This window comes from Mustela nigripes, chromosome 1 (assembly GCF_022355385.1).
Source record: "Mustela nigripes isolate SB6536 chromosome 1, MUSNIG.SB6536, whole genome shotgun sequence".
Taxonomy (NCBI): domain Eukaryota; kingdom Metazoa; phylum Chordata; class Mammalia; order Carnivora; family Mustelidae; genus Mustela; species Mustela nigripes.
The window spans coordinates 11026958-11051572 of NC_081557.1; the positions used below are offsets into that span (position 1 = coordinate 11026958).

At 42.1% G+C, this 24615-nt stretch overlaps 1 protein-coding gene across 1 annotated transcript; it reads left to right on the top strand.

The window, feature by feature from the left end:
* Window positions 1-201: 201 nt before the first annotated feature.
* CBLIF (cobalamin binding intrinsic factor) lies at window positions 202-23421 on the top strand. Its single transcript, XM_059386907.1, has 10 exons — window positions 202-337; window positions 2535-2711; window positions 3893-4006; window positions 4649-4789; window positions 6880-7061; window positions 10975-11152; window positions 13628-13829; window positions 16889-17007; window positions 19070-19138; window positions 22655-23421. The coding sequence occupies exons 1-9, from the start codon at window positions 259-261 to the stop codon at window positions 19129-19131; spliced, it is 1254 nt and encodes a 417-aa protein (XP_059242890.1). The 5' UTR covers window positions 202-258; the 3' UTR covers window positions 19132-19138; window positions 22655-23421.
* Window positions 23422-24615: the final 1194 nt, after the last annotated feature.

The following is a 24615-nucleotide window of genomic DNA, read 5'->3' on the forward strand; positions in this document are numbered from 1 at the left end:
GTCTCCTACGACTGTCCCTCCTAGAAGTCACCTCCACACTCCTGGGAGGATGGATAGGCGGGAACCTAGATAAGCATATGGAAATCTGTTCTATCAGAGAAGGAGGGGTCAGCTTAAGTGGTTAGGAGTGGTCAGAACGGGAAGGACGCCAGACTGTTTGACAAAAAGAAGCACATATAAGAGAAAGTAGAGAAACACCCTGCTTTCAAACACGGGGATCTGTACACGGGAGCCGTAGACTAAACAAGAGAGAGTGGGATGACCTGGTTCACCCTCCCCCTCCTGAACCTTCTCTGGGCTGCAGCTGGGACCAGCACCTGGACCCGAAGCTCATGCTGTGAGTATGGTGGTTTTTCCAGAGAGGTCAGGGGAGCAGTTCCCCCGGAGCACAGGGGGAAACCTCTCACACGGAGGTCTGCTGAGGAGAAGGTGATTGAAAACGGCAATCACGGGGCGCCTGGGTGGCTCAGTGGGTTAAGCCTCTGCCTTCGGCTCAGGTCATGATCTCGGGATCCTGGGATCAAGTACAGCATCAGGCTCCCTGCTCAGCAGGGAGCCTGCTTCCCCCTCTCCCTCTGCTGCTCCCCACACTTGTGTTCTCTCTCCTTCTCTCACTCTCTGTCAAATAAATAAATTCTTTAAAAAAAAAAAGAGAGAAAAGAAAAAAAGAAAGAAAACGGCAATCACTGTAGGAGTTCCAAGTGGGCAAGTCAGAGTGAGTGTGTGCTGCATCCTTCCTGACTGAACCCCGTAAGTGCTTGGAGAGGCAAGTCTATGCATTTTACCTTAGAAGAGGTTAAAATAGTGGTGCAGGAGCAATGGATGGCAGCACAAAGAGAGACGCTCAGAGCTGTTCTGACCAAATGCCACTGCTGGGGGATGTTTGGAACTCACTGAGGACAGCTCGTATCCCTTGTCTTCCACATTTTCCATGTAAGACTGAGAAGAAAAGGGGGTGCCTGACTGGCTTCGTTGAGGAGCATGGAACTCTTGATCTCAGGGCTGTGAGTTCGAGCCCCATGCAGAGTGCAGAGATTTAAAAAAAAAAAATCTTTTAAAAAGGAAGGTCACCTGGGTGGCTCAGTCAGTTGAGCATCTAACTCCTGCTTTCAGTTCAGGTCATGATCTCAGGGTGGTGGGATCAAGCCCAGCGTTGAGTGCTGCTCTTAGGAAGGAGTCGGCTTGTCCTTTTCCCTCTGCTCCTCTCCCTGCTGGCTCCCAGGTCACTCTCACTCTCTTTCTCAGTCTCTCTCTCTCTCTCTCTCTTAATCTCTCTAACAATTAAAAAAATAAATAATAAAATCCTTTTAAAAAAAAAAAAAGGACTTTTTTTTTTTTTTAGGATTTATTTATTTGAGAGAAAGAGAGAGTGAGATGGGGTGGGGAAGATGGAGAGAGAGAGAGAGACTCTCAAGCAGACTTCATGCTGAGCACAGAGCTGGACGTGGGGCTCCATCCCAGGACCCTACGGTCAGGACCTGAGCCAAAAACCAAGAGTTAGACACTTAATCAACTATACCACCCAGGCACCTCCCTGAAAAAAAGCTAACTTTAAAATAAAAGAGTGAGAAAAAAATACAAGGAAATCAGTGATTTCTAGGAATCTGCTAAAAATAATATGAAATGGCCATGAGCCATATTGCTTGAACTTCCTAAGTGAGAAGTCACCTTGTTAAACATAAGGGTTGTTTGAGGAGATCCAACTGGTCTACCTGGCCTCAAAAGAAAATGTCAATGTTTTCTCCACCTCTCTTTATTTTTTTTTTTCTAAGTGAAACAGATATAATTAACATGACTGATGTATAATTTTTTTTTATAAACATATATTTTTATCCCCAGGGGTACAGGTCTGTGAATCACCAGGTTTACACACTTCACAGCACTCACCAAATCACATACCCTCCCCAATGTCTATAATCCCACCCCCTTCTCCCAAACCCCCTCCCCCCAGCAATCCTCAGTTTGTTTTGTGTGATTAAAAAAAACAAACTGAGGATTGCTGGGGGGAGGGGGAGAGGGAGAAAGAAGCAAGCTTCCCACTAAGCAGGGAGCTAATCCCGGGGCTTTCTCCCAAACCCCCTCCCCCCAGCAATCCTCAGTTTGTTTTGTGAGATTAAGAGTCACTTATGGTTTGTCTCCCTCCCAATTAAGTGGGTAGAAGAAGAATCCACCTCTCTTTATTTTTTTAAAGAATTTATTTACTTATTTATTTGACACAGAGAGAGAGACATCGAGAGAGGGAATACAAGCAGGGGGAGTGGGAGAGGGAGAAAGAAGCAAGCTTCCCACTAAGCAGGGAGCCAGATGTGGGGCTTGATCCCAGGACCCCAGGACCATGACCTGAGCCAAAGACAGACGCTTAATGACTCAACCACCCAGGTGCCCCTCCATCTCTATTAGGGACACTAGAGGGTGTCCCTGAAAATGTTAATGCTAACTAATCCTGTCTTCTAACAGAGTGACACATGGGAAACACGTTTCTGAGATGAGAGAGAGTAGATTAGGGGTTTAGTAAATGGCTTTTCTCTTCTCAGCTGTTCCCCCAGCACAGCAGCCCTTGGTTCATGGCATACAAGTGCTCATGGAGAACTCTGTGACCAGCTCAGCCTACCCCAATCCCAGCATCCTGATTGCCATGAACCTGGCTGGAGCCTACGACATGGAGGCCCAGAAGTTCCTAACTGACAAGCTCATGGCCAGTGACAGTGCAGGTGAGAAATCAGAGCCTTTCTATACACTCCCTGATTCTCCAGGCTCAGATCCCAACTTCACATTCCCACACACACCAGTGCCACCTGTGATCATCCCTGAATCACCCAAACACCTTTCCTTATGTACCTGGAACGAAAGGTTCGTGAAGTCAGAGCATCTGTAGAGTTACACAGGAAAGCAGAATAAGCTCTAGACCAGATATTAAAAAGAGGGGGCTTGCAGCTCTGGCTCCACCATGTATTAACTCTGGAACCTTGAACAGGTCACAAATCCAGACCAACCTCACGCCTTCATTTTCAAAATGCAGCTGATTCTAATAACAAGGATTCTAACAGTAATAATAACAATGATAATAATAATCAAATCTCTGTTCTGCCTACTTCACAGGAGTTGCCTTGAGGATCAAGTTAGATAGTAAAGTTAAAATTATTTTCAGGTCTGAATTTGTATGGGTGCCCATGCTGCTTTTCTAAATAGATACCAGGGATTGCTGAGGAAGTTGTCGAGTCACACAGTGGTCACTAGATTAAACCCTCCTTGAACATTTCTCCATACTTCTTTCCTTAAGAAAAACAAGATCAAAAAACTATCTCGAGGTAGCTGGCTGGCTCCATGGTGGGAACATGTGGCTCTTGATCTCCAGATTGTGAGTTTGAGTCCCAGGCTGGGTATAACAATTACTTAAAAAAAAAAAAAAAAAAAAAACTTTTTAAAAAATTATCTAATCGTATTGGGTTTTTTTTTCCCCTCTGACAAGATTTGGTATTTTTTAAGAAGATTTTTTTTTTTTATTTCTTTTCAGCGTTAACAGAATTCATTGTTTTTTGCACCACACCCAGTGCTCCATGCAATCCGTGCCCTCCATAATACCCACCACCTGGATCCCGCAACCTCCCACCCCCCTCCCCTTCAAACCCCTCAGATTGTTTTTCAGAGTCCATAGTCTCTCATGGTTCACCTCCCCTTCCAATTTCCCCCAACTCCCTTCTCCTCTCTAACTCCCCATGTCCTCCATGCTATTTGTTATGCTCCACAAATAAGTGAAACCATATAACTGACTCTAATCGTATTATTAAAAAATCAAAATGATCTGGCGATCAGATCAGAGAGCTCAGCCCTGACCCCTGGCACACTCTCCCCTGAGAATACCTTTGTGACTGTTTTGTTCTCTCCTCCACAGACCTGACCATTGGTCAACTCGCCCTTACCATCATGGCCCTCAACTCCTCCTGCCGAGACCCTGGGAATAAAGTGTCAGTTCTACAGAGACAAATGGAAAGTTGGCCACCCTCAGGTAAGACCTCAGCAGAAGGGAGGGGAGGGTGAGGCGAATGGTCCTTCCTGAGAGTATTAAACCTAGAACAAAAAAGATGGGTGAGGGGCACCCAGGTGGCTCAGTGGGTTAAAGCCTCTGCCTTCAGCTCAGGTCATGATCCCGGGGTCCTGGCATCGAGCCCCACATCGGGCTCTCTGCTCAGGAGGAGCCTGCTTCTCTCTCTCTCTCTCTCTGCCTGCCTCTCTGCCTACTTGTGATCTCTGTCAAATAAATAAATAAAATCTTAAAAAAATAATTAAAAAAAGACAGATGAGTGGAAAATGAGGGAGAGGATACAAGTTATCTCCACTCAGGATTCTTTGGATGACCACACAGTGAGATATTCACTTCGATTCCAAATGTACTAGAGAAGATCACCATCCTGGGAAACAGACTTGTGCCGTCACCTGAAGACAGTCATCCTTTTTATTCTCTTGTCCTGCTGGCTGACATTCTTATTCTGAGAAATGTTAAAGTTAGCTTTTGCCAATATGGAGTCTTTCTTTTTTGGACAGGTTTTCTGGAAATTGCTGCTTTAAAGGTTTGACTTTTACCTTTTTCACAGATGTCCTCCATTATGGTGAATGTTAATCTTACAGAGACCCTCTGTCCCCTTCCCAGGTCCCCGTGCTCCAGCTTCAAACTTCTATGGGCCCAGTCTGGCGGTCCTGGCGTTGTGCCAGGAGAACCCAACAAGAGCCTTACCCATAGCAGCCCGCTTTGCCAAGATCCTGAGGTTTGGTTCCTCCCCCTTCAATACGGGTGAGTTGGTTGCCACTTCCAAACACTGCCCTGAGCTGGGAATATCAAGGACACTCAGTGGGGGAGGGGGGCAGGAGGGGAAAGTGGGAGGGGGAGCTTTCCATGGCGGAGGAGCCAAGGGTCATGAAAATGTCTGCAGATGGAAGGCACTGAACAAACATTTGCTGGACATGTGAATTAGGGAATAAGTGAAAGGGAGACAGTAAAACAAAGAAACGAGGGCAACGCTTGAAATGTCTGACAATGACAGAATCTCCACCGGGAACAATAAATAAGTCACACAAGTCAGCAGTTATTCCCAGACAAATTCTTAAACGATTAAATCAATGTCTAGACCCAAGTCTTATCCTGAAACCTTTTTTTTTAAAGATTCATTTATTTCTGTCAAATAAATAAATAAAATCTTTTATATATATAATATAAATATATATTTATGCATATATATAAACATATATATATTACATATTATATATAGTTACATATAATATATTACATATATATTATATATAAAAGATTCATTTATTTATTTTAGAGAAAGGGAGAGCAGGGAGAGGGGCAGAAGGCAAGGGAGAGAGAGAACCTCGAGCTGACTTCACCCTGACCGCAGAGCCAGACACAGGGCTCCATCTCACGACCCTGAGATCATGACCTGAGCCAAAACCAAGTCAGACACTTAAATGACTGGGCCACCCAGGCCCCCTGAACCCTCTCTCTTATCACTACTGATGATTCTACTCTCTGTTCCTCTCCATGTTTCTTCTTATAACATCCTGATATTCTCTTTCTAGTAAACAGATAATCTCTGAACCCTAAACCCATGATGCTCCTCCCCTTCAAGGACACACTGGAACCATGTTACTTCTTCATTCTGTAAGAGAAGCTTTTTCCCCTACAGCACCATGTCCTTTTCTGTCCACCCTTCTGCAGGTCATGATACCTGCCCTGAGTAACACCCTCTCTGTGGACATTATCACACGCCCTTCATTCATGGTCACCTTTCCTCCTTTGGACTCACAAGCAATAGCATATCTCGGGTTTTCACCCCGTTAACCACCCTGCCCCTGCAACCTCTCTTGTTTCAGGCAAACTCTCCTATTTCAGTCTCTTTCAGATCATAATCAAGTACTCTAGTGCCCTCCCTGTGGCTCAAGAGCAGACAGGCCTCTGTTTTCCATCTGGGACCTCATGCATTGCTAGGGAGTCTGTCAGTTCAGGAGATTTGACTTCTTGGCCACCAATGGTTTCAACAACACTGTCATCCTTAATGAGGTTATACAATTCAGGTGGTGATTATAGGAGGGAGAAGATCAGAGAAGTCATCTGGCAAGTCTTTCACTTGTTCTCTCTTGTCCTGCCGTAGCTTGCTCATTCAATCCACATACACTTTCCCATGCAAATAATGAAAATGCCCCTGTGCCAGGTGCCCCGGGGCGTGCAAAGTTCCCACCATCCAGTTGCTCACAGAGCACAGTAACGATAAAACAGAGCAGAGAGTGCTGAGATGGCAAAACAGGTCCGAACAACACATGATAAAAATGCTCAGGAAAGAGGGGCACCTGCATGGCTCAGTTAAGTGTCCAACTCTGGATCTCAGCTTGGGTCTTGATCTCAGGGTCAGGAGTTTAAGCCCCACATTGGGCTCCATGCTGGGTGTGGAGCCTATTTTTTGAAAAGTTCAGAAAAGAGACTGTACCTGTGGCACTGGGCAGACCAAAGGTTTCACTGAAAGGTGGTGATGGCCGGGCCTTCCAGAACCAGTGAAATTTTTAAAAGATAAACACTGGGACAAGAAAAATGAGACTGAATGAAGCACCAGTCTACATGAATTAAAAACATGAGCCTTAGATCTGGGTTCAGGTCCTGGCACTGCTACTTACCAGCTGTGTGGCCTTGGGCCATGACTTGGCCTCTATGTGCCTCCATTTCCTTATCCCTTCAGTGGAGTTCATTATAGGTCCTATCTCACAGGTTGTCCGGAAGAATAAAGGAGATAATGTAGTTGGAACGCAATAAGCACACAGTAAATGTTAGCTGTTCATATTGTTGGGTGATGGTTGTCTCACCCACCTCCCACCAACCATGATTCACAGACACAGGAGCTATGGCGACCTTGGCTCTGACTTGTATGTACAACAAGATCCCAGAAGGTTCAGATGAAGGTTTCAAAATTCTGTTCAGTGAGGTACTACAGGAAGTCGTGAAGAATGTCAGCATGAGGATCAAAGACAATGGCATCATTGGAGACATCTACAGTACTGGCCTGGCCATGCAGGTAAACACATCACCTATGCTTCTTTGTTGAGCCCATGCCAGTATGATAAGACTTGATTGTGGGATCAAGACACCAGGTTCTTACAATTATATCTCTGGGGAAGATAAGCTAGTATGACTTGAGGTAGATTCCTCGTGGTGTTTGTCTCAGTTTCTCTACTGGGAAAACACAGGTGTTAATTCCTTCTTACCTCATAGGTAAAGGGTGAAAATAAAATTATAAGAATTCCTTTCTCTTTCTTGGAAAAAAAATAAATCCCAGAAACATATCAGGTTATTACTGACAATGATCAGTGTGTTCATAATAATCATAGATTGATGAGAATTTGATGTATAAAAAATAAGATATTAAAATAGGCCCTCCAAAAAATTAAATTTTCTAATTCCATCTTGCCAGTCAAGTGTTCTTTTTTTAGCCCTTTATCTTGATCCAGAAAATGTAGGCTTATGTTCAACCTTAACACAGGTTGAAACAACCTGAACACAGCAGTGAAAACACCTAAAGCTGACCTGTCAAGCTCCTATAATCTCGATCTCACTGCAACTTCACACAGTGTTCTAAATGGGAATCAGGTGTGTCTGGTACTCTGTCCATACTCAATCCTATGTTTCCCTAGTACAGAACCCAGGCTTGGACTCCATAAGATGCTGTTTGATATATCTCCAAATGCAACCCTCACCCCATTGATTAGGGTTGACTAAGGCAGCATCTTCCCATGGAAGACATACTAATGATAGTGGGGAGAGGTAACCAGCTAGAATCAGAAATTAAAGGGTCATCTGTGGCCAAATCGTCTAGACCAAACTCAGAAGTTCATGCTCCGAAGTCATAAAATGCCTTATGTGATTCATGGAAAAACTGTACCATGACCTTCTCAACTCAGAAAGCCCAGGAAACAGAGAACCCTGGAGTTACAATGCCAGGTCTAAACCTAATATACCTCTGGACTAGTGGTGAAAAGAAATCCTTTGGGGGAGAGGAGCAGAGACTGCCCCTGATGTTCCACACATTAGAAATTAGCAAAGGACATAAACAGATTAGAAATTAGTTTATGTTAAACACAAAAGTAAATACAATATCACCACTCCAATGTGCAGTGTATTGGAGCAACTAATCGGCTTCCATGGCATGTCAAGGTGAATGAAGTTTTGTCGTGGAAAAAAAGACTGTTACCACGGCTGACTCATACAAGAACAATCCTGGGATTCAGGGCTAGAAAGCCTTGTGGAATATCAGAGGCAGTGTGGACAGGATATAAGATGGGTTTTATCTATACCTCACTTAAAATAAACTTGCTTCCCCTTAGTGCCAGACAGAGAAATGTTTGCTTTTGCTAATTAGGTTTATGAATTCCGTTTGGGATTTTCTCACCCACAGGGTACACTCTGATAAGCTGTACCTAAGAATTAAAGCTTTATTTATGAAAAGGCAAGACCTCATCCTTATCTGATATCATAGGTCATATGTATTTCTAATCAGTTAGGATACATAACCTCTCCTTACTCGAGTTATGGCACATAACGAGAATTTACCCAAGCAGCCTGAAGTCTGAAATCACCAGATATCTAATACACGACTTTTTTTCTAATTTAAAATGTTCTTCTGTGGAAAAGCAAAGGGCTCTCAAGATGTCACAACTTGAGTTTGAATCCCAGATCTCCCACCACCGTGGGCAAATATTGAATTTTTCTGAATTTCACTTTCCCCATAAAAACAAGGTTGCAAAGGTATTTTTTTAAAACATCACAAGCACAATGTGATGCCAATAAGTGTTCATGGTTTCTGCCAGTGGAAGAGTGGTGATATTAAGCTTCCTCTCCAGCCTTCATTCATCCTCTTTCAGGATGCCAGTGCCCTTCAAGTAGCCTGGGCCACCCACCTGGCTTCCCTAGGCACTCGGGAGGCACTTCCTCTGTTGTAGAATTTCTTCTCTGCTTTCTGTCAAGAATCCAAAGCCTTCAAAGTTCCTCTTAACCTGGGGATTTAACTTGGAAAAAGGATCTGATAAACATCTTTATGCAAAGCCATTAATGAGTTCTCATAGGTAATGTGTTATTCCTCTCTAGAGTGTTGGCATTGGTAATATTTTATCCCAAGGGGATCCATCTTGCTTTTGGGATCTGAGAGGTGAATATGGCAAATGAACAAGATCTGGCTGCTGAGGAGGATCTACCTGAAGCCCCTTAAGCCAAGCTGCCCCGTAAAGTGACCTCTGGCAGAGCAAAGAGGTCTAACAGTGTTGGTCATGTCAAAAATTGTTGGGTCGTTCATCAGCTGCCTTTGGCTCACAGAACCATTTCTTTTTTTTTTTTTTTTTTTTTAATTTCTTTTCAGCGTAACAGTATTCATTGTTTTTGCACCACACCCAGTACTCCATGCAATCCGTGCCCTCTCTAATACCCACCACCTGGTTCCCCCAACCTCCCACTTCCCGCCCCTTCAAAACCCGCAGATTGTTTTTCAGAATCCATAGTCTCTCATGGTTCACCTCCCCCTCCAATTTCCCTCAACTCCCTTCTCCTCTCCATCTCCGCTTGTCCTCCATGCTATTTGTTACGCTCACAAATAAGTGAAACCATATGATAATTGACTCTCTCTGCTTGACTTATTTCACTCAGCATAATCTCTTCCAGTCCTGTCCATGTTGCTACAAAAGTTGGGTATTCATCCTTTCTGATGGAGGCATAATACTCCATCGTGTATATGGACCACATCTTCCTTATCCATTTCTGATCTGACTCTCTTCTCTCACTTCCTTTTCCAAGCTTCAGGTGAATCAGTCACCAGCAATCTCAAACCACTGACTTACTCTGAGGGTTATGGTCAGCACAACCCTAAAGGGAGGGAGGTGGTGATAACAGCTTACACATTACACATAACAAAATGCTTTTGCTTATTGTCCCACATCTGAACCTCAAATGAACCCACAAAGGTAGGAAGAAATTGTGATTTCTATTTTACTCACGTGATACAAATCTCAGCAAAGTAGAATGAATTGCTTGGAGCATTAATCAAGAACCACTGTGCAGATAACAGAAACCCAAATAATTTTTGCTTAAGAAAAAAATGGGGATTTACTATTTCATGTTATAAACTAGAAGGTCCACGGCTAGATTAAATGGTTTCAGGATTAAGCAGAATAAAGGGCTCAGATTGTGCTTTTAGGCACTACTTTTCTTTGTCACTCAGCCCTGGTTTTCCTCACTGTCTCCTATGGCATGGTTTCTTCAAAGGGGCTGAAGAAGATGGTCACAGCCCAGTGATTACTTACATGGTCCCAGCTGAATACCCCAGCAGGAGGAAAAGACGTGCTTCTCTCTCTGAATGTCTGTATGTCAGGGAAGGATGCTGGCTAGTGGGGTGCCCACTAATCACTGTTAGCAAAAGGATGGCACTCTAGGATTACCCCAGCCCAGGCTAGGAGTCCACCCCTGTGGCCAGGCTTGTGGAACCTCTGGCTAACTGTCCTGACATGATCACAAAGTACGGGAGGAGTCCGCCAAAGGCTGTGCAGGACAACACAAAACAAAGAGCACTGCTATGTTTGGATGACCAGATGTCCCAGACTAACACTGCTCCTGGAGCTTGCTTTCCCTGGGACTCACCTTCATTCTACATTCAAGAACTGTTTTATACACATATACTATAAATACAGCAGCCCCAGTAGTGTTCCTCAAATCTAACTGGTGCACTGATATTTGTTGTGTGACTGCTATGTGACAGACCCTGAGCTAAGAGGTGGAGACACAGCAGGGAACAAGACAGACAATGTCCCAAACCTTGGGCAGCTCAGTTTTGGACTCTGAGTGATCCCCCAAGATTAGTGATCAAGTATATCTCTTGTAAAGCTTATAGAGGCCAACTCTCAGCTATGCCTAATCAATCTCTCATTCCCTCTCTCTCCTGCCCCCAGGCTCTCTCTGTGACACCTAAGCAACCTAACAAGGAGTGGAACTGCCAGAAGACCATGGACACAATACTTCAGGAGATTGAGCAGGGAAAATTCCACAATCCCATGTCCATTGCCCAAATCCTCCCTTCCCTGAAAGGCAAGACATACCTGGATGTGCCCCATGTGTCCTGCAGCCCTGGTAAGAACTCTTAACATCTGCCTTTCCTTATGTCGTAAAGTAGTGGCTCCTTATGTGGATCAATTTTAAGTGGCACACAGGCTTATTATGTAGGCAGAGCCACATCTGATATCCAGTCCCCAACCATTGTGTGCTAACACACAGCCATGGCAGCCTGTCCTCAGAATTTAGCCCCCATGTCTACTTCACTCAGTACACTTTAAGTGAACACCTACTATACACATAGCATTTTGTGAGACGCTAGTGAAGAGGGGACATCCATGGTCCTAACAATCAGATGATGCATAACTTCCTTCATTCGTTTGACAAATGCACCAAACCTCATGCACTATCTTATGATACCTGCTCTTTACAAGGTCAGGATACAGATATGTAGACAAAAACTACAACATTTGGAAGAATGAAATAAGTATTACATAGAAATAGAAGCCACATGTAGTGCATAGCAAAGAAAGTGTGACCAATCATTGAGCTGGTCTGAGACACTTATGAGAAAAAGAGCTGGATTTTAAGCCCAGATTTGGGGATCTAAATACAAGGCCTGGTGCTCCTGGCACACCAAAGGAATAGGGTGGAAACGAGGCATTAATATGCCTTTTTATTTTAAATATCTCTATTTTAGCCAATTAAAAATATAATATAGGGCTACTTAAAAATTCAAACTTTGTAGAAATATGCACAAAGAAAGTGGGAGTCCTGCATAAAATTTTATCTCTCCAGCGATAATGAGTCTTGGCAAAGACAGCTCCAACTCCTCCTTCTAGACAAATACTAGTATAGAGTACTGATGTCTTATGTTACATGGATTTGTTGAGATAAGCAGAGATTACTAAATTCCTTTCCTATCTCAGAACAGAGTCTATACAGACTGTAATCAAGCAACCCAATCCTAATCACACCAAACACAGCTATATTCACCAAACTCCTGCTTCCCAGTGATTTCCCAACCTGAACAAGGTGGCCATGGAGTCTTTCCAAGGACTCTACACTATAGCTGCCCAGGTGTTTTGTTAGATGGTCTGAAACTTACTACCTTTGTTTCCAGATTCACAGTGTTACCAAAAATCCCACAAATCCACAGAACTCAACCATGTAAAACACATGACTTAGGGCTAACCATCCTCCTTTCTGGTTATAAATTCTTTTTTTTTTCCTAAAGATTTTATTTATTTATTTGACAGAGAGAGAGAGAAAGAGAGAGAGAGAATAAGGAAGCAAAGAGGCAGGCAGTGGTGGGGGTGGGGGGGAGCAGGCTCCCCGCTGAGCAGAGAACCCGATGCATGGCTCCATCCCAGGACCCTGGGATCATGACCTGAGCAGAAGGCAAAGGCTTTAACCAACTGAACCACCCAGGTGCCCCTAGTTATAAATTCTTTTAACAAAACTAATGTTCAATATAAAATGAGCATCTCCACATCACTCAGCTTCAGGGAAATACACATCAAAACCACAGTGAGATACCACCTCACACCAGTGAGAATGGCTAAAATTAACAAGTCAGGAAATGACAGATGCTGGCAAGGATGCAGAGAAAGGGGAACCCTCCTACACTGTTGATGGGAATGCAAGCTGGTGCAGCCACTCTGGAAAACAGCATGGAGGTTCCTCAAAAAGTTGAAAATAGAGCTACCCTACAACCCAGCAATTGCACAACTGGGTATTTACCCCAGAGATACAAATGTATACGAAGGGGCATGTGCACCCGAATGTTTGTAGCAGCAATGTCCACAATAGCCAAACTATGGAAAACTATGGAAAGAACCTAAATGTCCATCAACAAATGAATGGATAAAGAAGAGGTGGTATATATACACACAATGGAATACTATGCAGCCATCAAAAGAAATGAAATCTTGCCATTTGCGATGACGTGGATGGAACTAGAGGGTATTATGCTTAGCGAAATAAGTCAATCAGAGAAAGATAACTATCATATGATCTCCGTGATATGAGGAAGTGGAGATGCAACATGGAGGGCTTGGAGGGTAGGAAAAGAATAAATGAGACAAGATGGGATCAGGAGGGAGACAAACTATAAGAGGCTCTTAATGTCACAAAACAAACTGAGGGGGGCTGGGGGAGGGGGGTAGGGAGAGGGTGGTGGGTTATGGACATTGGGGAGGGTATGCGCTATGGTGAATGCTGTGAATGAAGTGAGTAAACCTGGCAATTCACAGACCTGTACCTCTGGGGCTAATAATACATTATATGTTTATGAAAAATAAAAAAGATATTTTAAAAAAGAAAAGAAACAGTTAAAATGAGCCATCAGCTCTTCAGCTATGAGCAATTCTCTAGATTGGAATGAGAGCTTCATAGATCACATGAGTTCCTCAGAACCACACACAAAGGACACAAAATCTTTGCCATTTCTTGAAATGTTTCTTTAGGATAAGTTGCCAATAACAAAGATTTTTGCACCTATAATAAAAGCCCTGTAATCATTAACAAATGTGGCCTCTTCGCTCTTCACAGGTGTTGAAGTGCAACCAACTCTCCCCACTCAACCCAGCCCTGTTCCCACCACAGCATACAACATCACCATCATATACACCATAAATAACCAGTTGAGGGGGGTGGGTCTGCTCTTCAATGAGACCATGGACATTAGTGTGAAAAGTGGATCAGTACTACTTGTTGTCCTAGAGGAAGCACAACGCAGAAATCCCACGTTCAAGTGAGTGCTGTAAGCAATGTTCACCATTCTCCCCAAACCCCACCTGAATTCCCATTCTCTCCCACCTTCCTTCATCTTCTTACTTTTTTTTCCTTCTGATAATTTAACACCATTTCATCCCCCCTTGAGAAGCGTGCAATCTAACTATCGAAGCTGGCTCAGGGAAATTCAATCACCCCAGTCAACATACGATGGAGTTTTACAAACAGGAATTCAAAGGGGGGAGAGTCTATTGTGGGTTAGAACAGTCCAGGAAGGCTTGTGGCTTTGGAGCCCATTTGAAAAATAAGTACTGTTAGGGAAGATGGGGAAAGATGGTATTCTAGAAAGAGGGAATGGCTAGGACAAAGCATTTGAGACAGGAATAAGCAAGGACTTCAGGGTCAGTGGGTAGGCCAGCTTGACTAGAGAAGAGAATAGGGGACTGAATCAAGTGAGTAACTTGTAAGGATAGGCTGGGAGACACAAAGTCTGAAAAACCAGGTTAAGGAGATCAGACTTCTATTAGAGAAAGCACTGCAAGTTTTCAACTAAGAAAAGTCACGTTGTAAAACGTTAATTGGTTCGAGAATGGGACACAAGGAGAGATCTGGGGCTAGCCTGAGGTGACGAATCTGTGAAGTGATGAAGACCTCTTCTAGGATAAACAGACTCACACCAAGGAAGACGCCAGTTGGCTCTGTGAGTACTGGGGGAGAGGAGACAGCAATAGAGAGAAGCTTCCAAACTTTGGATAGGAGTGTCAGGAGGAAAGAATGTCTTTCAGAGAAAAAGACTTAGTTCCTTTAGACATGTCTAATTGCGGGTGTTCACAACAGCAACATTAGGGAGCTTTTGGAGGTTTAGATGAAGGCCTAGAAAAAGAGGTCAGGACAGGCGAAAGAGGTCAGACGGTCATCTGATAGAGGGGATGACTGAAGTTGAGGAACTGTGCAGAGGTAGCAGAGACAAGTTCCCAACAAGCCACAAGTCCAGAGTGTCTGGCTGGCTCAGTCAGCAGAGCAGGCGACTCTTGATCTCAGGATCGTGACTTCAAGTCCCGTGTTGGGCGTAAGTCCACTTTAAAAACAACAAACCAACCAACCATGATCTATATGCCCATTTTACAGATAACACCACATAGTCCCAAAGAGGCTAAGTAACATTCCTAAGATGCCATGACATGTAACTAGTTCAGTTGACTGTGAAGCTCACGTTCCTTCCACTGTTCCTTCCACTTTTTTTCTTCTCTTGTCAGGAAAGGACAAAATATAGAAATAAATCCTGAGAAATAAAATTAAACTTGGGATGTCTTCATAATATGCAAGAAGAGGAAGCAGTAGAGAAATATGGAGAAAACTAAGCTCACAGAAAGAGCAGAGGGGAAATGCCAGGTCCTGGAAAGGAAAAGAGGAGAGGCCTTCAAAGGACAATGATGTGACCCAAATTCTGCAGAGAGATGCCAGAGAGAAAGACTGACTAAGCCCAAGGAAGTAACACCTGAGTGGGATGTGGAACCTGTTCCACAGGATTAGGTTCCATACATTGTGCCTGCTGTCCACAGCCCAGCTCCGTAATTCCCTGACTCCCACAGACAGGTCAAGACAAAAGTTGCGTTTCAAGAATACTTGGATTTTAAATACCCTCAGAATATACCTTACTACTTCTCCAAGCTTAACTATAATTTTGCCTGATTTTTCTTTTTCTGACCGTGCATGTTATGAATACATACAGTGGACCGTTGGGGGGTGATGCATAATGAACAAAACCTCTAAAACTAGTAGTACACTGTCTGTTAATTAACTGAATTCAAATAAATTTTGAAGGGGCGGGGGGTGGAGGTTGCGGGAACCAGGTAGTGGGTATTAGATAGGGCATGGATTGCATGGAGCACTGGGTGTGGTGCAAAAATAATGAATACTGTTACGCTGAAAAGAAATTTAAAAAAAAAAAAGAAATTTTCAAAAAAAAAAAAAAGAAAGGAACAAGACAAAGCATGTACAGTATGTCCATAATGTAATCACTGTTGACATTTCTTTATGATTTGGTAGGTGTTTTCTTCTGTGCATGTTATAGATAGCTGTGACCCCTCACATGGGCAGGATAGTTATTTCATGTAAAATTTGTGTCCCACATTTTCACCTAACAATTGTTGCATGAGCATTTTTTTTTAAAGATTTTATTTTTATTTATTTGACAGAGAGAGAGATCACAAGTAGGCAGTAGGCAGAGAGGCAGGCAGAGAGAGAGAGGAGGAAGTAGGCTTCCCGCTGAGCAGAGAGCCTGATGCGGGACTTGATCCCAGGACCCTGGGATCATGACCTGAGCCGAAGGCAGAGGCTTAACCCACTGAGCCACCCAGGCGCCCCTGCATGAGCATTTTTAATGTCACTTAAAAGTGTGGAAAAATACAATTTTGTCAATGCCAAAAAAAAAAAAAAATTCAGTCTTGAATATTCATCTCATCACTCATGTAAGTATTCACCCATTGTTGGGCGTTTACATTTTTAAAATTTGCTTATTGATAGGTTTTTTTTAAAACCCATTCATTTAAATATCATTTAGTACCAAGTGAAGTGATTTCATATCCATTAGTCATTAGCAATTTCTCTTTTAAGCATTTTTAAAAATAAACATATTTTTAATTTACATTAATTTTATTTGTACCTAAAGGGAGACATTTTTTTAACTATGTTTGGTTAGCCACTGTATAGTACATCATGAGTTTTTGACCAGTTTTCAGTGATTCATTAGTTATGTATGACACTCAGCGCTCATCACAACACGTGCCCTCCTTAACACCCATCACCAGGTTACCCCACCCCCCCACTCCCCTCCCCTCTGTAACTCTGTTTGTTTCCCAGAAAAGCAACTGATTCCTGCGCATTAATTTTGTATCCTGCCGCACTGGTGAATTGCTCTATGAATTCTAGTAATTTGGGGTTACTTTATGTGGATGACATGACACTTCAAGGCTTTTATATGATCTCTAAAGTCTTTAGAATGTCTCTGTCCGTTCACCTTAACACCTTATTGCCTGACATAAATGAGGTTAATCACATATATTTTTATTCTTACAGATTTGAAACCACGATGACATCCTGGGGCCCTGTCGTCTCTTCTATCAATGACATCACTGAAAGTGTTCATGAGCGGACATACTGGCAGTTCCTTAGCGGCAAGACACCTCTGAATGAAGGTGAGAAAAGGAAAGGAATCTGGGACTTTCTTCCATAGTCTGCAGGCTGCTTTCTTTCATTTACTTATTTAATTCATTCATTCATTTAATCAAAAACTGTGAGACTGTATGTCTCACATGTGAGATATGTGAGATACTTGTGTATACAGTGAAAAAATATACAGGTACATGTACACATGTATTATGAATATATATATTCATATATATTAATTGATTTGATTGAATAACAGATAAATGACGAGTAGGTAGATGGATGATAGAACAGGTGGCTGGCTTTCTAAAATAGCTTTTTCGAAAATGAAGAATCCTGACTCCATCCTGAACCAATGGGGACATATCCAGTGACCAAGAAAAGTGGATTGAAATACTTAAAGCAATAGGAGCTGAAAAAGGAAAACCCAGATAACATGAGACACTAATAATAATAATAATAATGTAGAAAAAGTAGTATGTGATCCAAGAAGGTGGCCACTTTAGGATTTAAAAATTAAATATCATCATGTAATATAAAACCACCGTGACTTCATAGCCTGTGGGAAACAAACATGAGGAAGGGGAAACCTAGCTCTTCGTGCAGTGATGTTATTGTATGCCACATGTCAACTCTGTAGATATCAGTGATTCTCTTTTTACAGAGAGAGAAACTTAAGTCTCGGAGGCGTTAAAGGGACTTGACAAGTCCTGCATCTAGGGTGGGACTGAGCGATCATCCAGACCACGCTTCCAAACTGTAGCATGACTGTCCTTCCCCCACAGCTTCACTCAGCATTCATTTTTCTTCCTGCTCTAATGTTTTTTAAAAATCTCCAAATAGAAGAAGGTTTATACACATTTTTGTGGGGAAGAGGCAAGAATAAAATTCAGACTTCAGCAAAACCTTAACATTCTTTAAAATTTTGCACAAATACTAAAAATAACTCTAAGTTAAAGAGCCATGCATGCTATTTTGTCTAAGGAAGATGTTCGCTAGTTAAAGGATGTTAATCGTCACCGTGCAGGGAGATGTGAGGCCACATAGGGTCACAGCAGAGCTGTGGCTGCGGCTTTGTAAGATGCTTCATTATCCAAGATTACGATGGGAGAGATGTTTTCTTAGAGTCTGTCAGGTATGTAACAAAATCTGTCCAGTCAGAATTTGTTGAATTGCAGCAAAACACATAATAAAGACCTCAAGGTTACATAAGGGTTCGTTAGAAGCCCCCTTCTCCTACTTACTAGCTGCTTTAGGCAAAGAGTGAATCTTCTCAGAACCAGTTTCCAGAGCTATGAAATGAACACAGTAATAGCCATGTCTTGGGTTAGTATGAAAATTAAAAATAACATGTTTAAAATGAGTAAGTACAATGTCTCCTGCAGAGCACGCACTCACAAATGCTCAGTATAAGTATTATTAGTTCTCCTATCACCTTCATCTCCAGAATTACCCAGGAACCTAAATCAGGGTTCGTCTCATGTCTGCCAATTACTTTTCTTTTCTGGGGAAAGAAGGGGAAACAGACAGGCCTCTGAAATCCAAAAAGTTCCCAGAAAGATCTTATTCTTTCTGATGCCCGGTGACTTGAAAGCTAATCATCAATACTGCCATCATCTAACTTCTCTGCCCTGAAACACAAGAATTCTCAACCCACTGCCCTTCCCTACTTTTGGCAAAATCTTCAAAAGTGAACATGAGTTCCTACCTTGAATGTTCTAAACTTGGCTTAACTAAGTCATTTTCTTGCACTCTTACCATGTGTCAGGTACTATATTAGGCATCTGGCAGTCATTATTCCTAATACTGAAATGATTCTTTGGGGTAAATATTATTAGTGCAGTTTTAGACATGAGGCAAAAGAGGATCTCACAATTTAAGGGGCTTGTCCAAAGACATGCTCCATGTGGCAACTCTGAGCCTGGAAACAAAGACTCCCTAAATCTCAATTCCATGCTCTTCCATAGTCATCAAGCTGCCCATTGCACTCTGGGATGATTTTCCTCCTCTAGGAAGGGGGCTGGTCCTTTGGGAGGTGGGGGTGGTTACATGCACCATGGTCTCCTCATGTTCTTCTCTGCTTGTTTCCAGGAGTTGCCGACTACAAACCCGCCGACCATGAGCACATCACGGCCAATTTCACACAGTACTAAGGACAAGGTGGGTTCAGGTTCTCTCAAACATCTTCAAAAGATGGTGGAATTTTTGTTCACTTTATTCCAAGTCTATGCAAAAATATCCTGGATATCTACAATGCTGCTATATTCCTGCTAAAAACGCAGAAACCACTATGTAGAATAAATGATTCAAACTTCCCAGGAGTCTTAACATCTGTGACCCATGAAAAAAGGTCCAGCTTCTCAAGGCAATGACTGCCAATCATCATTTAAACCTAGGATGAGGGGAGGAGAGAGAGCCCAGGTGTTGTCTTTGGAGTTCATTCTGATCTTCATGATTAATTAACAAATGGATTCCTTTATTTCTACAAATGAAGTGATATATATTAAAAATTCCTATTTTTAAACAACCTATTTTTGTTTCTTATGCCAAGTACTGTTTTTCAAATCACTTAGTGAAATGACCAAAATTATTTCATGAGTCTCCCAGATGGTTTAGAACTAAGTAAATCATGTTCATACTCTCCCCTTGCATTTCTAGTGCTCATTCTGGGTAAAATTAGTTTAAAATGTATATTTTTATATAATTTGTAGTTAAATACACACATTTAATATGTAAGTATAACCTACAGTATGTAATATAAAATTTGATATCTATTTAATATTTTATATCTATTTTATATATTAAATATAAATATACATTTAAAATCCCAAACCACACATATAACATATGTATTTTACACAGTAAATAGAAATACAGATCTATAACCACACCCCATACCTACATTTGAAAGAAAAATTAAGTTTTCAAAGACAGTCGTAACTCTATTCTCTGCTGGTAGGAGTCAACACTGGTAGCAACTTTCTAGTGAAGGATATGAAAATTGTATCAAAAGACCTAAAACAGACTCAAGTACAACCTCCAAAATCCCAATTCTCAAAAGTATACAAAGGAGAGAATCACAATAGGGCACAGATATACCGGAATCAAAATGTGTGCTGAGGCAATTACAGAGCAAACCCTAGAGATGGAGCCTCAGTACATTTCCTTTTTTTTTTTTTTTAATTTTTTTTTTATTTTCAGCATAACAGTATTCATTATTTTTGCACCACACCCAGTGCTCCATGCAATCCGTGCCCTCTCTAATACCCACCACCTGGTTCCCCGACCTCCCACCCCCCCGCCACTTCAAACCCCTCAGATTGTTTTTCAGAGTCCACAGTCTCTCATGGTTCACCTCCCCTTCCAATTTCCCCCAACTCCCTTCTCCTCTCTAACTCCCCTTGTCCTCCATGCTATTTGTTATGCTCCACAAATAAGTGAAACCATATGATAATTGACTCTCTCTGCTTGACTTATTTCACTCAGTACATTTCCTGAACTGACCCCAAGGCAGAGCTCCACCTGCCCCAGCCCAGTCTTCCCGCCCCAGCTGCTCAGAGCAAGAGCCTGCCCTCTGGCAACAGGGGCTCCCAGGAGAAGGAGATGTGAGCCACCAGCCCAAGCATACCATTAGGTACATCACTGAACCCCAGGAAAAGCCCAGCGCTGGTGCTGTGGTGGAAGGCACCCTCCAGGAATGTGAATAAGTGATCTCTCACAACATGCCCTGATAATCATAATATAGAAAACACGCAAACAGCCTACATGCCCAACAACAGGGCAATGAAGAGATAAACCCTGGAGGATCCATATGCTGGGATACTTAAAAGTCACTGAAATTCTTAAGTCCACATATGACTGAGGACATACAGTATCTATCTTTCTCTGACCAACTTCACTTAGCATTATACCCTCTAGAGCACCCATGCTGTTGCACATGGCAAGATTTCATTCTTATTTATGGCTGAGTAATAGTCCATTGCATAGCTACACCGCATCTTCTTTATCCATCATCTACGAATGAACAGCTGGGCTGCTTCCGTAAATTGGCTATTGTAAATAAAGCTGCTATAAACATAGGGGTGCATATATTTGTTTGAATTAGCATTTTCATTTTCTTTGGGCAAATACCCAGTAAAGGAATTACTGGCTTATATGTGGAATTTAAGTAACAAAACAAATGAAGAAAAAAGAGACCAAAAAACAGACTCTTAACTAGAGGGAACAAACTGGTGTGGCCAGAGGAGAACTGGAGGTGGGGATGGGTGAAATAGATGGAGAAGGTTCAAAATACACTTATGGAGGGGCGCCTGGGTGGCTCAGTCTGTTAAGCGTCTGCTTTCAGCTCAGGGTCCTGGGATCGAGTTCCATATCAGGTTTCATTGTTCAGAAGGGAGCCTGCTTCTCCCTCTGTCTGCCACTCCTCCTGCTTGTGCTCAGTCTCTCTCTCTCTCTCTCTCTCTCTCTCTCTCTGATAAATAAGTTAAAAAAAATTTTTTTTTAATGTACACTGGGATGCCTAGGTGGCTCAGTTGGCTGAGCATCTGCCTTCAGCTCAGGTCATGATCCCAGAGTCCTGGGATCAAGTCCCACATTGGGCTCCTTGCTCAGCAGGAAGCCCGCTTCTTGCTCTGCCTGTACTGCCTGCAGCTCTCTGTGCTCCTGCTCTTTCTGACAAATAAATAAATAATCTTAAAAAATTTAAAAAAAATTTTTTTAAAGGTACACTTATGGGGATCAGCATTGAGTAATGTATGAAGTGTTCAATCACTACTTGTATACCAGATACTAATATAGGTGTATGTTAATTATACTTTTTTTAAAAGTTAATTAATTTTTTTAAAGTATACAAATTAATTTTTTTAATATTTTCATTTTTATGGGGGGGAGGGGCAGAAGCCTAAGCAGACTCCACACTGAGTTTGCAGCCAGACCAGGGCTTGATCCCATGACCCTGAGATCATGACCTGAACTGAAATCAAGAGCCAGATGCTCAACCCGACTGAGCCACCCTGGCAGCTCTTTTAAATTTATTTTCTTAACTGTCAGTAAAATTTGTGCCGGAGATAAATACTTGCTGACATAGAAAGACATTCATGATCACCCTGATGCCATGCATGCCAGAGTATTAGAATGGTTAACTGTGATGGAATTACTGGTAACTGATTTTGTTTGTTTGCTTCTCTAGTGTCTACATTCTCTCCATTCGATACAATAATTGGACTAGAAAATGGGAAAAATTACTTTTAACAAAGATGACTTTTTAACTTATCAATAAATTAGGCAATGAAAGGAAGGGGTGTGTGAGAGAGAGAGAGAGGGAACCACTGTCCAACTTTTGCAATGAACTGGGTGTGCTTATTTGTATTGGCAAGGATGGGGGACAGGTGAGCAAGCTGACAATGGCTCTATGACAAGTTGCGATTCCACTTTGAGGAAGTGCTGTAATAAAATGTAGTCTGTGTGTGTTCATTGCTGCATAACTGTCCAAGCACGGGTTTGGTAATGCTCTGAGAGACTATCATAAGTGTTTTTGCCACCTCTACTGGCCATGGATGGTAAAGCCTAAACTTCCTTCAGGGAAGTGGTCAATTTTCTGCGTTACTGTTTTTGTGAAGATGCAGGGGAGAGGTGGGAAGATTGTTACCAAATCCAACTGTACTTTCCTTTAACTAGATATACGAATGATGTATGCCAAGTTTGTGACTGAAGATCACACCCTGGTGAGGAAGTGGAACTACAGAGATCCTCCTCCAGCCCCTTCCAACTAAGATCCTGTAAGTCTTTGAAATGACAAAGAATCTTGCTCAGAAGCACAAACGCCTTTGAGATTTCTAAGAAGAGGAATAACAACAACAACAACAAGAATCCTGGCCAAGAAAATAAAAATAGAAAGGGAGAGAGACTAGAACAAAATAGTTCCAAATTCTATCTTGAAGACCAAACATGCAAAACAGCCATGATGTTTTTTGGACAGTAAAGTGAATTTGACCAAACATATAAAAATATGTAATAAAGTAACGATAATTAAAACAGTCTAACCCTGGTTTCAGATCAGGGAGAGCAAGGGAATGGAATAAAATGTTAAAAAATATATTACATGAGAATTTAGCGTATTATAAAATCACATGTTTTTTAAAGATTTTATTTATTTAGAGAGAGAGTGTGAGCCTGCATTAGCAGAGAGGGGCAGAAGGAGAGAGAGAGAATCATAAGCAGGCTCCATATTCAGCACGGAGTCCAATGCAGGCATCCACTTCATGGACCTGAAATCATGACCTGAACTGGAATCAAAGATCCAACACTTAACTGACTGAGCCACCCAGGGACCCCAAAAAATCACATATGAAATGAGAATTTTCAACTTGCCAAAGGACATCCCTACTTCTGGCCTTATAAGCATCTTAGCAAAGTCAAAAACTCTTAAGAAAATAACTGAAAGATTTTACTGCATGAAAATTTAAAAATTAAAGAATATAATAAAATAAATAATATAATAAAATTAGAGGATATAATAACACTGTAAGAAACTGAATCATACAAACAAGAGTTAATATGATCAATATACAATAAGCTTTTAGAATTGATAAAAAAGAAACAGTACATTTGAATCATACAGAAAGTACACAAACAAATCACATACGAAAAAATGGATAAACATATAAAAAAAGGTAGGAGAAAAAGTTCAACATCACTAGTCATTAAAAAATTGCAAACTAATGTATATTCAGTGTGTAAATTATATGAAGTAGGACTCAGAAAATGGTATTGGAAATCAAACTTAGGAGTGCCTGGAGGGCTCAGTCAGTGGAGTATGTGGCTCTTGATCTCATGGTTGTGAGTTCGAGTCCAGACTGGGGGTAGAGATTACATAAAAATAAAATCTTTCAGAAAAAACAAACAAACAAACAAACAAAAACCTTTAGGTTACCCTGCTCCTACTTACCCAAACTCCAAACCAACTTTGTCAGACTGGGGGGGTGGGGTGTCTGTATTTTCTCAGTTCTCTGACTTAAAAAGAAAAAAGAAAGAAAAAAGATAATTCTGATTTCAGTAACTAAAATGCCCAATACCGTGTAATAGTCACAACTCTGAATTCCGTCTAACAGTGAAGCTGCCTCCCTCTGCTAGTTCAGGCCTGCTCCAGATAGGGTGACTGTAGCGGAAACAAAATGGGAATGAGGTCGGGTAGAGGGTTCTCTATTTCCTCAATTTGCTCTTTTACCAGTCATGTAAGATCTCTCCTGCCCCTCATCTCTCACCTCTGTTGCTGACCCCTCTGGGAAGACTGGCATAGCACCTGATATGGGTTGAAGTATGTCCACCTCCCCCCTGACCAACCAATAAGTGTTGGAGTCCCAATCACCCCCTCCACCCCCCTATTCCCCACTTCTGCCCCCATCCACTGTACCTCAGAGTGTGACATTGTTAGGAGAAGGGGTCTTTACAGAGGTAATCAAGTTAAAATGAGGTCAATAGGGTGAGCCCTAATTCAATATGACTACTGTTTAATAAAATGGGGAAATCTGGACACAAAGACACATATAAAGGAAGAGAGAAAGGGAGAAGATGGAGAAGATGGCCATCCACAAGCTTGGGAAAGAAGTCTAGAACAGCCCTCTCCTCACGGCCCTCAA

Bases quoted from the DNA above. Each gene is read 5' to 3' on its own strand.
- CBLIF (XM_059386907.1), top strand. From the start codon at position 259: ATGACCTGGTTCACCCTCCCCCTCCTGAACCTTCTCTGGGCTGCAGCT. The intron at 13,830-16,888 runs GTGAGTGCTGTA...TTATTCTTACAG, and splicing joins CGCAGAAATCCCACGTTCAA to ATTTGAAACCACGATGACAT. The intron at 17,008-19,069 runs GTGAGAAAAGGA...GCTTGTTTCCAG, and splicing joins CAAGACACCTCTGAATGAAG to GAGTTGCCGACTACAAACCC.